The following is a 14,412-nucleotide window of genomic DNA, read 5'->3' as shown; positions in this document are numbered from 1 at the left end:
AGATCTAAACAGTAGTTTTCAAGAAATTGCGATAGCAAAATTTCAAAGCCAAATTCTAAGATGGCAGTCTGTCGACAATTTAGTTTTCTGTTAAAGTCTCAGAATCAAATCTGTTGATGGTGGGCTAAAAGCCCATATTGTTTGGTTAAAAAATGATGTTTATGATAACGAAGTACAATTTTTGTGCAGTGTACCACATCAGGAGTGGCAACCTCTAATTACAGAGTTGTTTTCGGGGAGCATTCATCTCTGTTTGATGTTGATGACAAGCGCATAGAAACCGAGTATAAAGGTTCCAATGTACCTGCCACCTTCCATCATTGCCGTTTTGTAAGCCGTTTCACTTTGAAACAAAACAAGAGATCCCAGAGGGATCTTGGCGCCCACCATTTGAGGATCTGTTTTCAGTTCTTTAAGATTTGTTTGTTTGGTTTTTTTTTCGTGTTACAGGTTTTGTAAATGTTCATGAACTGGTCTTCATTGAATGTACTCAATGATGGCAAAATATATTTTTATTAAGCACCTATTAGCAAATATTTGAAAAAGATCCAAAAGTATTATTAGATAGCAGTCAGTTACAGGTAGATAATGGACATGGTCTTGAATCAATATGATAGAATATCGAGGAAAATATGCTTGTGCTGCATTACTGTCGACCAAGGGGAACCTGAATATGAAATTTGAGAAAGAACCATCCAGTACTTTCCCAGAAATAGCGGTAACAAGAATTGTTTACGGACGGAACCTGGAAATTTAAGAAAGAACGAAATGGAACAAGCAGGGCGATTTGAATACCCCACCATCTGATGATGGTGGGCTAAAAAAATGAAAATGGTCACCCTAACATGCTAAAGTGGATTGAAATGAAAATGAAACTAAACTCCAATATGATTATATTTGTGTATCATTTCTACCAGGTATATGGTCCATGTATTATTCAAAACAACATGTATTAGCGATGTTAATGTATTCAAACTCACAATCGAATAACAAGACATTCTAGAATATGGAAATTTGGCATAAAGGTCTTGAGAGATGTATCCGATAACTTTTGATGAAGTATTTTAAAGAGACTGCCAACAAATGAGAGATAACAGTCGAACACCTCACCAAAGCATATGCTCGCGTAGCCGTTAAGCCAGTCGTGCTAGAAGTAAGCTTCTATAATTTATCATCCAGTAATTCATGATACACATGTATATATAATTATTCAAATCAGTTTCATAATCAAAATGGCACAAATAGGAATGAACAGGAACCTGTATTGAATTCCAAGATAAATCAGTTCTTCTCAGGAAATTGAGGTAGCAAGGATTGTTTATGGATAAATGGACCATGGACGAAAGCAGAATTGAACAACCCACCATCAGATGATAGTGGGCTAAAGTTCTGTTATCCATATTCAGACTTTCACAAGACAGACCCACGTTCAAAGAATACATTGTATAAATATGACAATCAGTGATTTCTCAGTTGGACAAAGCAAGTTCTATTTTCATTAAGCAGAAATCAAGGAGTCAATTAAGCTTAGAGAATCAGGTTTATTACTCATAAGAAATCAGGTACTGTGATAACATCTGGCAGGGTTGGCAGACACATGTAATATCTCACTGTCTTTCTCACACCATTTACAAACCGACATTCATAACAGCCACCGCAAGGTCAGCACCTGCAACGGTCAGCACCTATTGGATCTCCTCACCATGGCATCTGACAAACACTCATAGACAGGCAGTGATAGATAGTAACATAATGATGGTCACTCTATTGGGCGAGAGAGTAGCCATGATATCAAAACTGACCGTACAAAATGACATCCACTGCAATCGCATCAATAATATCAGTGTCAAACCATAGGATGCAATCTCCATTAGGGCTGTCATTCCTAAGTCACAATACACTAGGGTACGGCCGCAATGCAGTCCGGGAGAGATTGCACAAATGATCAATTAGACAATCTAGATTATCTGCCTTAGTTACAACTTTTCTCCACTTGACTGTACTAGTTGAAGTTTGAAAGTCTAGCAGAGAGTAGAAAAACTATGGCAAGTAGTCTAGTGGACAATCATGTTTTCAACACTTTTCTGGAAGATACTCTAGCAAGAATTCTTCTCCTCCATAACCTCCCTTACACAGTGAAACACAAGGCAAGGTACCAGCAGTGATCTTTTACCTTGCACAAAATTTGATTACATTCACGCTCAGTATCAGTACAAATGTGTAATATTATGTACTGATAATATCATTTACTGAAGGTATCACTCTGTGACTACATTGTATATATATATAACATATATATTCTGCCCCTTTGCCTGGCATTATGATGCAAAAAGTATCACGATCTATATTTTGTAGTAATTATAAACAGCATTAAACATTTCAACAATTACAGAAATAATCAGAAAATGAGCTTGAAATGATAATCATTTGACCCCAAAACACAACAAATTCAAAATAAGTTTGGGTTATTCTATAACTAATAGCAGAAGTTACAGCCACTAGAATGTTGTGACATAGCATGCATCCCTCTATTTCATCAGCGCTGTCTTCCTCACTGAGGACAGAACGAATAACATTTTACAATAATGGACACTACATGCAGGATAAATGGCACACTGATATTGAATGGTAATATATCATTCTAAAAATTCAAACTAACCTTGAATGCAAGACTGAAGAAAAAAACAAAAAGGTCATGTACTTCAAAATATGGCCAGACATTATTCTGTAAAATTTCATTTATAGCAATTATGGTAGATGTCCTATAATGTTTTTTATGGAAAATAAATATGAATACATCTTTACCAAATTAACACATCCCTTAGTCTTCCTTCTAAGCTCCATTTTAAATATGACTCAGGACCCAGTAGGTATGTATTTTGGAGGAAAAGAATGTTACATTTGATTAAACATGATGATTCCGACACAAAAACAAGTTCTTCAAAATCTGATGTCAGTGAACATCCAACAAAAATGGACCAAGTGAGAACACTTTGAGTAATCTTTTCTAAAGGATACACAACATGTCAAAATTATCCCCCCCCCCCAAAAAAAAGTTGCATAACCAGAAAATACAGATCACAAAAACAAAATAAAATGCTAAACTTTCTTTACATGGAGTATTAAACCAAGGGAAGTAACTCTGATAGATCAGAATGGACAGTTGAATGTTTTTGTTTTCTAAAATTTAAGTGAGCTTGGTAATCTATCCACAGCTGATGCAAAAGATATATGTCAGAAATGATAAATTCCTCTGTCTCCATGGAGATTCTTGCAAATATGGCTTTTTCATGACTGTTTTGTTGAAGTTGACTGAAATTTTTTTTATCAAATTTGGAAACAACCAAGAATGCACTTGACGACCACAGGTAATTTCTAAGAAGCTATTTCACTAGAATGACAAATTGCGATAGATAGGCAACAACAGAAAACATGAAACATTTGACATACAAAGTACTAGCACTAGATTAAACAACATATTAATCATCCTCTATGCAGCAATGATATCAAAGTCTTACACATCTATAGGTCTCAAACATACATTCTATAGAGACCAGTAACATTCTATATACAGTGTGGTCTGTTCATGAAATTGTAACATAACCACTGCTGGGTTCTTTTAACAATGCTACCAGAATACTACTGAAAATATTCACATGATACCAAGGGTATCAAAACCTGGCAGATTTTTTACGTCTGTGAAATATCTCTTCTTTAAAGTGAAAAATTTTGAAGAAAATGTTTCAAATATCATAAAAGGCTATTCCAGTAAAACATCTGTTCCATCCCCGGACTTGGTTTTTATAGCAGTATCACCTTTAGAATTGGTAACTTGTTTAGAAGTAACAGACAAGAAACCAGAGATAGAAGTGATTCACTTTGTAGGGATAAAGTTTTACCAGAATAGCCCAAAGATTGGTATCACAACATGTTTGTTTGTTGAACATGTCAAATGAAACATTACAAGTAAAACAAATGTTGGAGCTACAAGTCAAACTGTTCCATGAAATAATGCAATAAATGTATTTGAAGTCAATCACAGGTTACTTCTTTCCAGAAAAATTGTGTTTTCTTTTGGATGTAATGAACAACATACCAATTACAGAATGTAACACCAAGCCTTTCCAGGGCACAGAACAAGAATCATATCAACAAGATGTCCATAGCACTGTCTTCACTTGAGAGGATTGTAAGCATGTATTTCAATTAATAATGATCAAAATCTTTCAGGACCCAACATGAAGCTAAAAACAGGTAACAACACTTATACTGATATATTGTTTAATACTTAAGTGCCACACATCACAAAATTTTATACCTTGACAATCAACTGTGGTGAGAAGGTGTACCTTGTTTGAATTATAATAGTAACTGTCTGTACATGTAGTCCAACTTTTGTCTTTCTTTTCTCAACCTTTTACATGATACTGTTTGACCATGATTGCCTCCCCTGACAGATGGCATCATACATCAATATTTCCCAGACAACATTAGTTAGTTATGAAACTGCTTGTCTGTACTTGGAAATCTTACCCAAGCAATAATATTATGAGAGGCATTCTGAGAATATTAACAATGTTTCAAACTGAATCTGTATCCATGTACCTTTCTAATCCCTATTTCTGGATTGTTTTTACTGGACTTAACTGTACTGGTTAAAGATTCATCATGCAACATAAGTAAGGTACTTAAAACCTTTGACCTGAAGGACTAGCCATAGTTTCTAAATTATACATAACTTTCTAAAACTAAAAGTACAGCAGAAAGTTAGGTAAAAAAGAAATAACTTTTTCCCTCAAAGTTTATTCCTAAGGATCATCAAAGGTTAATGGAAATAGAATTATGTTTTGAATAATCTCTTCCAGTAATTAATTATCTTAAAAGTCCTTCCTCTGTCAAACTGAAATGTGCATATGAAATTTAATGGCGGGGACAACAAAAGGCAAATGAATAAATAACTGTATTAATGCCTTCCAATGAAACATACTATATAGCTGGTTATATTCGCATGGACATACTTTCGCTTTTTTGCAGTATATATGATCAAGAACATTTCATCCATGAAATACTCAGATGTATTAGATGTCCTTTTACATCTAGAATGCTTAATTTTAATTTCCTGTTAACAATCCATTTGTTGTGAAAGAAAATTGCGAAAACTTTGACAGTGAAAATGACCGGCTATACAGTACATGGTGATATCAAGTTTTTTTTCTGATTAATTCTCACGAGCAAAGAAACAATGAGCTTCACATACACACACACAAAAATGCATCTGTTGAACAAATATATATTTACATCATAATTCCTTTTACAAGAACAGGTAAGACAGATTTCTCATGGAATTATTCAAAACCTGGATCTGTCTAATCCGTTTTTGTATAACTATGAACACTGTCGGATACCAGTGTAAATGAAATAAAAACCTTTTCGGGAGAATTCAACAGAGTCTTGTTTAAATTAATACGCAATCTATCTAACAAAAAATTCTTTTATGAAGCTGAACTTCCGGTCATATCTACAAATATTGAAAAAGCTGGCAACAATTCCTGTAACTGCACAAAAGCCGTCATATGTATGGTGATAGCTACTTGTAAATTGTGGTGTTAGAAAACTTGGAATTGGATTCTAGATTTTCATTACAGTGGGCTGGGTAGCTAAAACAGCACACAATTTGAAATGACATTTTTACCAACTCATACTACAAGGTGAAGTCTTCAACTTCGACGAAGACATGTTCAGAGTTCAAAACCAATTCATAATGTTTCTCCTTATGATGAAATCTATCTTATACAAGCATGAGATCAAATTTTTCTATATTCAAATATGATCACTACAAGTTCTTTATTGACAAGAATTTATAAACATTCCAATAAAACTTTTTATCAAAGTAATGAATTACATTTGGCTTTGAACATTGAGGTCAATGTGTGTCAAATGCATCAACAGTAAGAAATTTGATTCACACAAAATATATCATGAAATGCTACAGGTTACAAACAACTGAACTTCCAAAACATGTCTTTGTCAAACCTGGGTACTTACCATTTTCAATCAATAACCACACAAAACAAACATTTTTTACACTGACCGTCAGACAACTGGGATTTTGTTCCTAGTCGCCACATGCCAACTTGCTCAACTACATATTACGACTGCTGGCAAATGGATTCTAGACTAAAACATAAAACATCTTTCATCAAATGTCCCGACTGGGTCTCCCACTAGATGGAATCTTAAGGCTTTTAAAGCAAGATTACCATTTCTTGAAGACATCACTATCAGAGACCAGACAAGACAGAAATGTTCTACATAATACAGACTTGTACCAAACAGACCTGGATATGTGGACATGACTTGATGGAGGCAAACCTTCTCAAAATGTAGACAGAATTCCTTCCATCTGAGTCTGTTGTCTGTTTGGTTGGCTTGTACCGACAGACAGGATCCATATTTCACATCCATTTCTTATCCCGCTGTCACTTGCGATCCAATGTAATAGTTTTGCTCTCTCACTTACTCGCAACAGGCACACACACAAACAAACAGGCCAATCATTCTGTGACTAAGGTCCTACTGTTATACTCTAAACCGGTCCCGGGCCGTGGATCCTGTTTTTGTCATGGTGTCTGTATGTGCCTGAAATAGAATAACGAAAACTCTCAAACATTTTTGATGTAATGAAATCATCAAAGCAAATTTAAACTAATTTGTTGAAAGGATCTAATAATGCTTGGTAACAAGATACCACCATCTATAACATCTATAAAACAAAGTATGAACAAACGAATGCTGACCTGGTAATAAGATACCAATATCTATAACATCTATAATCCAAAGTATGAACAAACAAATGCTGAACTATCCCTATTTTTTTTTTTCATTTCTGCAACAAAAAATGTTTTACAAAAACAGCTGCCTTGGTATATTGTAAACCTTTCATTTGCCATGGAAATTCAAAGTTTTTTTTAACAAGTGTAACATCTGATGCAGCATATTTAAGGACTAAAATCATAAAAAGATTTTGGAAATGTTTAAAGACATGAACAGATATAAGACCAGATGATCTAAGATAGTCCTATCATTCATTTGAGGTCCTTACAGGGGAGAAAGTGAACTGGTGTCTATGCAGAGGTAAAGAAACTTACCTGGAAACCTATTGCAATTTTGATGGGTATTTTTAGACTGTCCTTTAATTTTTTTCTGAAAAATAAAGACATAGACAAACTTTAAAAATCAGGTAAGACGATGTCAATAAATATTATGAACAGAGTAAAAACATTCATAACATACACTGGCACTGGAAATTTGGGATATTCTGTAAAATCTACATGTTTGTATGTTTTAAAGTATCTGACAAAATTATCTGACATCTTTCTCTTTGCATCAGTATTGTATAAGTAAATTGGCATAGTACCAAATTTAACTACACAGAAAATTTAATGACCATTACACTTAAATATTAACTAGAATATTGAAGTCAATTAAATTTCTAATCACTAAAGTGAATGGATGGGTGAAAATATGTAACTCCAGACAAGTTACTACAGCACATTGGAGGGGCATAGAATCTAACCAATATTAAGTTACAGCACAAAAACAAGTGAAACACTCTGCATGAATGCAACAGATTTTGAAGAGGGACATTAAACCTGTACTGTGTAAGGTATGTGCTAACTACATGCACAATTTTTCAAATGTAGGTCAAAGGTAACAGGCAAGGTCACGTGATCAAAAATTTAGGCACCATCAGAAAGGTCTTGTCAAAAGGAACACACATGCCAAATATGACGCAATAGTTACAGGCGAGGTCAGCGTTGACAACAGACAAACAGTGAACACAAAAACAATATGCCCCAGATCTTTCGATCCGAGAGCATAAAAATCTGTCAAAATGTTTCAATTTCATATTCAATGAATTAAGATTGTTCTCAGATATTACATACCCTATTTTCATGATTGCGTCTGGCCGTGTAGCGTCTCTCGTCCACAAACTGAGTTTGTCTCCCTTGTTTCGTACATTCACCACTGCACCGTTGACATCATCGCTAAACTCCTCAAATGACTCGCCTATTAGACACAGTAGCTGTAAAATAAAAATGTTTGAGATATAGATCTCTCTTTTCTTTCAATTCTGTTGTGTCAAATTTAAAACCATACAAGAGGTCAATTGTGTCATGAAAGTCGCCTGAGGTCAAGGAGCAAAAATTCAAATCCTAGTGTTTACATGTATTTTTCTGTGAGTGATCAAACTTCCTCTAAAACCAAAAGTGACATGCCCTTAAATAACCTCTGTGTGGCACTTAAAACATTGGTGAAGAACATGGTGTTTTCTGCAATATGAAAAATGATTAAATTATACAAAGTCTTTTTGACCTTTTACCCTGTGACCTTGAAACAGTCCAAAATCATATTTGTATCATTGCCTACAACTTTGAAATGCATATTCCTAAACAAACATTGAGGATTGGAGTAAATTGGCAGTTTTACTTCAGAGTGTTGATGATCTTTGATCTTTGACCAAATTACCTTAAAATCTGGCAAACAAAATATTCCCACTATTTCCAAAATATTTAAAACACTTATGCCAATACAAAAAAAAGACAGTTTTTGAATGAATTGTCATTTATTGCTGTTTCAGTGTTTTGGCATCAACCGAAAATTGCTTCATCCCATAGGGCTTAATAGCACATAGCAATTTTGCTTGAGCTTCTCTTTTCTCAAATTGATGTTGAGCACTTATTTCTCCCAGATATTTTTTTTTCTCTAGAATATCATGGTTTTTTTCACTGTTCTGGATCAAATCCATGGGCCTGAAGGGGAGTTGTTTGGGAACATGAATTTTGCAATGTTGATGCACATTTCAGGTATTGATGCTAGTGACCACATTTTGGATTTGTGAGCCCACAAATTTTATTATCAATTTCTATATTTAATGTTTGAACTCAACACTTGCTTTTATTGTTTTACTCATATTTAATTCAGTGTTAACGCAAGTGAGAACATTGACTTTTTGACAGTAACTAAGTACACAAAACAACCTTGTTTACAACATTTTTGGTGACGTAATAGGTTTTTGCGTAGTCTGGATCAGCCCGAGTCTTGACACATGGTGTAAACAAGGATACTAATCGATGTATTTGATCGACTATCGGTGGATTTAAATTAGTTTTAAGAGTGTTTAAGCTGATAAACGTCATTTATTATGGAATATTCAATAGGCAGAACTACAAATTTCACTCCCCCATCGGTCAAGTAGCTGAAACAAATCACTTGTTCACAAGTAGCTTTGACTCGTCTAGACGAGCGGACAAGTGGATTTTTCTAACCCTGAATGTGTTCAATATAATATTTGAAATAACACTAAGAGTCTTTATTATACCATATGACTTCATTATTTACCTGTTTGGTAGTAACAATATTTATGTATTTTAGTTCTTTTATTTTAGATGTATGCAACTGAATGTAAAGATGAAAATGGTGCGACTGCTAAAGTAAAAAAATTGAAGTACATGGTTTAAAAAAAAGAGAGAAAAAAAAAGAGTAAAAATTGAAAGTTTGTAGTAACATACAGAATGAAGGAGGAAACATTTCACTAATTCATTTTTGACTTGAATGAGCAAAATCTTGTTTTAAATGTCAAAATTTTGAGTGTCATGATTTCCTTTCATGTATCACATCAAGAAATAATGATTATGACTGGTAATTAGAACAATAAAACAATTCATGTATCCTTCATCAGACTCACCGTTTCTAACCAAAAATTGTCCAGATCTGTATGTCTCTGTTGTTTGTTGAGATTTATTAACCATCGACCTCCATCTTTGTTTTGACCATCTTCCCACATTGGCTGAATACCATCCTAATGAGTAAGTTTTACAGTTAAACTACTTCTATATCTGAAGTATTCCCTCACACATATTATTTCTATTCAGATATTTTAAAGTTAGCATCAATGGGAAAAGAAAATCCTTATCCCAAAACAGTTTAATTCATTGATAACATTAATTATTGATCAATGCTTAAAGGAAATTTTCAATAATAGTATATTTCATGCGAAGACTTCGGTCAAATTATGAACATGTACACCACATAACATTTACATAAGATAATTGCAGTTTGTCAAATCCTGATCAATTATATAGTTTTGTAATTCATTGGTTATACAATGTAATATGAGTTTGATCATAAAACCTTGTCAATTTTTGTGAATCTTTCAGTAACAGACAAGCAGTCCTAACTGTACAGACCAATACAACATTAATCTTTCTTCTTTTCTTCCTTATGTAGTGAAGACAAGTCTAAAAAAAAAACACATCTAAATAAAATTTTTCTTTGAAGAACTCCTGAACTGTTATTCCATCAAAAGAATTTCTCTTGTTTCCAGTAAAGCAAAAGATACAAATTGTATATCACCAATGGTGTATATATAATGTAACCAAGTTAAACTCACTTTGAATAAAGAGTAATCACAGCCTGATGGCAGCTTGCTAGCTTTCTGCACATGGTTATATAATCTGCAAATGTTAAAAATATACATTTTATCTTAAAAGTTGGGGTCTTTTTTTGGCATTTTTATATAAAGCTAAATGTGAAGTCTACCCAAATTAGCTTACTAAAAATATGTCACTGTGACTTACAAAAATCTAATAAATCATTTTGAAATCACATTACCTTCCCTCAAAAAAACTTATTCAAATTATATTCAGGCTAATGACACAAGGTCATCGATATGTAAACACAGTTTACACCAGAATTAAGATATAAACAATTCAATTCAAATGAAACACCACTGTATGACTTACGCCCAAAAATCTTCTACTGTGTCGAAGGAGGTGACAAGTTTCAAATTTGCTGTCCATTCTTTTGTGCGGTCATTTTTGAAGAACCAAAGGGCCCACTTGTTTTGTAGGGGATGTTTGATGAGGGCATCTGGTGACAAAAGAGTAGTTGTGTTTTCCTCTGCAGCTGCTTCTTCTTCTCCAGGATGGGAATCCTACACAAAGCATCATACAAGTTTATTTATGTTAAAAATGAACCGTTTATGTTAGATTGGAGAGATAACAAATGGGTTCTGCAATTTACTTGGGAAAACTTAAAGTATCACTAATGGTGGTGCGATTGTGAAAAGTATTTCATTTTATTCAAGACATCATAGCCTCAGACACACAAAAGTCATCTGATCAAATAACACAAATGTACATCAGCGAAAACAAAGTAACATTTAAATATTCTAGAATGTAAAAAAGCAGATTACACATTACAATGCGAAGATTCCTTTTTAAAAAGAAAATTGATCAACTGGGATGGAAATTTTAAAAAGTCAACAACACATTTTGGGAATTTGGCCATCATCTGAATTAAATCAGTATTAAGTTCTAAAGAGCTGCAGGAAAAAGCCCTGGTACACATCTTGCAGTCCAACACCAGTAAAACCTGAAAGGGTCACCCAATTGATCTTGGTTGCATCAATATCTTTCAGTAGCTCCTGATCATATGGGCACCAAGCAAACATGATACTACAGCTAGGTGGCTCAATGTGACCAAGATTTACAGGTAGGTAATGTGCAATCACAGAGTACAATGTTTGTACCCTTTCTTTTCATTCAAATAGATATATTCAGTATGTTTTTCTTGAAAGCTGAGTAGTACTGTACATGTAACAAATCCTGGTATTTAAAGTCTAACTTTTATGGTTCATATTAGTTCATCTAGAGTTAATGGTTGTGGCTATAAATGAGGTATGGAATTGTTTCAACATATGTACTGCTATATCAAGTTGAATGGGAACACCATCTTGATTTTTTTAACAGTATTTTTAAGGTATACTTTTTCTGAGCAAGAGAGAGGACAAAGTGTTCTGTAATAATTGTGCAGAGTTAAAACAATATCATTTGGAAATTCTACAACAGTGACCATTCAGAAATGAATGTCTGTATTCCCTTACTAATTTAATTGATGAACAGTTATCTTTTAAAAGAAAAATGTTGTTAAATGAATCAATATTCATCGATGAAGCTTGCATCTTGCATTTTTTTTAGATAATTTTAATCAACATGTCCATATTATCATGTTTTTCGGACAAAATGAGTCCATTGATAAGATTGGAAAGGTACATGTAGATATGATGGCAATGTAAATTCCTTCTTGGAACGTTCCAAAAAATTATGACAAAACAAGAAATGAGATATTTTATGTATGAGTGATTCCAAACAAATCATCTGACAATCAAACTGGCTACTGCCTCGTACATGAGCCATATGGAACACTGTTGAGCTATAGTTGCACACTTGTATAATGTAAATTGATACGTCCAACTTTAAAGGATCATTGACTTCGAGGGGAGTTCAGGCCATATTCTTCTTTTTGGTTTAAACACAGGATCCCAAATGAGGAAAGGATATTGGGGTTGTTCTTAATATCATGATCAATTTATTTAACAAACCACGTCAGTACCGATAGAAGAGATGGTATATGTAGTGTGAGGGTGAGGGGGTTACTGTAGAACGTGGGAGGGGTGTAAAGGAGATGAACGTCATCGCTTGACAATGCTACAATTTTCAGTGGTGATTCATGTGTGTTGTACTTTTAAAGAGTGTGATATAAACAAACATACATAAGACTTAGCAGGGATTTCCGTGAAATTATGTTCTCATATCGTGTCACTGAAATTATTGTTTGGCTACTTTTTATTCCATACTTGTCAACCCACGTTGTGCCGTACGGGAAACATTCGACACAAAATTTACTTTCTATCCGTTTCGAGCTCCACATGGCATGTTTCCTGTTCAACTACGCTTTCTCGTCGACTACCATTTGACTGTTGTATATTCCAATATCAGTCACTCAAACAAATATCACTCACACTGCAATGGAGGAGAACAGAGTTCTACAAAACATCAATATTTTACCTCAGGTAACTCCACTTGCACTGAAGCCATGTTGTCCGAAATCCAATATGGGTTCCAGTCACATGGGGTACCGGCATCGAAAACGAGGCTGTAAGCCACCTGCCTCTTTTTGTCGAAGAAATACGGAAACTATGTTATCTATGACCACTTTTTCGTCAAGTTATATTGCTGTTTTATTCATTTGAAAGATTGAGCCTTATATATTAACATTTCCCTTTATTTGCAATGACTTGATTTTTCGGACACGCGTCAACTTTGTGGTGCAAGGGAAGAAACTCCTGGGACACAATCGTTTTCTTGGTGCTTTTACATCTTTCATGGAATATCAGGTAGTTTGATTTCTGTATCGATTTAAAGACACAGAGACTTAGATGGCATGGTGCAAACCACACAGCTACTTATTACTGGAATTATTTTCTTTTCTTTGTTAACGAAAATGATTGATATTATTTTAATTTGGATTGTCAACTTGTTTGTGACAATAATCATGTTAGATGTATACATGGAACTCAATACTTATAAATAAAATCCGACCCTTGAAAATTCAGACCTAAAATTTCATATCAAACATAATACCGTACAAGAATTAAGAAACATAAAAAAAACGTAAAACAGAGTAATCTGTGTTTTTTTTTATTAACTTAACTGCATGATCAGCACCATGTTATATAAATACAAATGTTAGCATGATATATAGGGATGAAATATTTATTTTTGACATCCGAGAGTTCATCACACCAAGTGAAATACTTAGTAGTAATAAAGGATTCGTTGAATGAATCACATTGGAAAAAAAATCAAATAAAAATTGTTTTGTTATTTTAAGAGTTTATCCAGTAAATCCCGATCGCTAGTTCATTAACTATGTTGTAAATTATTTTATCAAATAATAACTAAATAGCCGTGCTAATTTTAAGTCTGCCACGATCGAGGAAAGAACTGTTCACAAGGCAATCACCATTTTATCCTTTCTTAAAACCTAGCAAGATTTCCATATTGAATATTGGTAAGTGATGGACTATGGAAACAAAAATAAAATAGATTTCACGCATTTCTAAAAATTAAAATCTGTGAGTGAATACGAGAAATCTATACAAATAAAAAATATCAAATACTCTGTACAGTTTGTAAAATCATCTCAAAATATTATGCATATAAATATAACGATTGTAAAGATTGCTTTATCAGAATTTCCTTATCCGTGCATTAAAACTTTTATCATTTTTATGAGATTTTCAACAACATTTTGATTTTTTATTTGTACCACCATATCATTGCTTTCTGAGGAATTATCGACAAAATGATAAAAAAATCGTCAACTGTTCATCAAGCAGAACTACAACACAGCCAGCCGAATGTCTACAAGTTTCGACAACACAGCCAGCCGAATGTCTACAAGTTTCGACAACACAGCCTGCCGATTGTCTACAAGTTTCGACAACACAGCCAGCCGAATGTCTACAAGTTTCGACAACACAGCCAGCCGATTGTCTACAAGTTT

General features: G+C 33.9%; 1 protein-coding gene across 1 annotated transcript; it reads right to left on the bottom strand.

The window, feature by feature from the left end:
- Positions 1–3,042: 3,042 nt before the first annotated feature.
- Positions 3,043–12,965, bottom strand: LOC132547745 (eukaryotic translation initiation factor 4E-like). The gene is made up of 7 exons (XM_060211545.1): positions 12,912–12,965; positions 10,806–10,996; positions 10,454–10,517; positions 9,749–9,862; positions 7,947–8,086; positions 7,149–7,203; positions 3,043–6,639 (listed from the first exon to the last, which is right to left on the bottom strand). Exons 1-7 carry the CDS (start codon positions 12,939–12,941, stop codon positions 6,580–6,582), a joined length of 654 nt encoding a protein of 217 aa, XP_060067528.1. The 5' UTR covers positions 12,942–12,965; the 3' UTR covers positions 3,043–6,579.
- Positions 12,966–14,412: the final 1,447 nt, after the last annotated feature.

The sequence above is a fragment of the Ylistrum balloti genome, unplaced genomic scaffold (genome assembly GCF_031769215.1).
Source record: "Ylistrum balloti isolate Yb309-2 unplaced genomic scaffold, AGI_CSIRO_Ybal_v1 Utg369972, whole genome shotgun sequence".
Classification (NCBI taxonomy): Eukaryota; Metazoa; Mollusca; class Bivalvia; order Pectinida; family Pectinidae; genus Ylistrum; species Ylistrum balloti.
The sequence above is the reverse complement of the archived record's forward strand: the minus strand, read 5'-3'. Positions and strand labels throughout refer to the sequence as shown.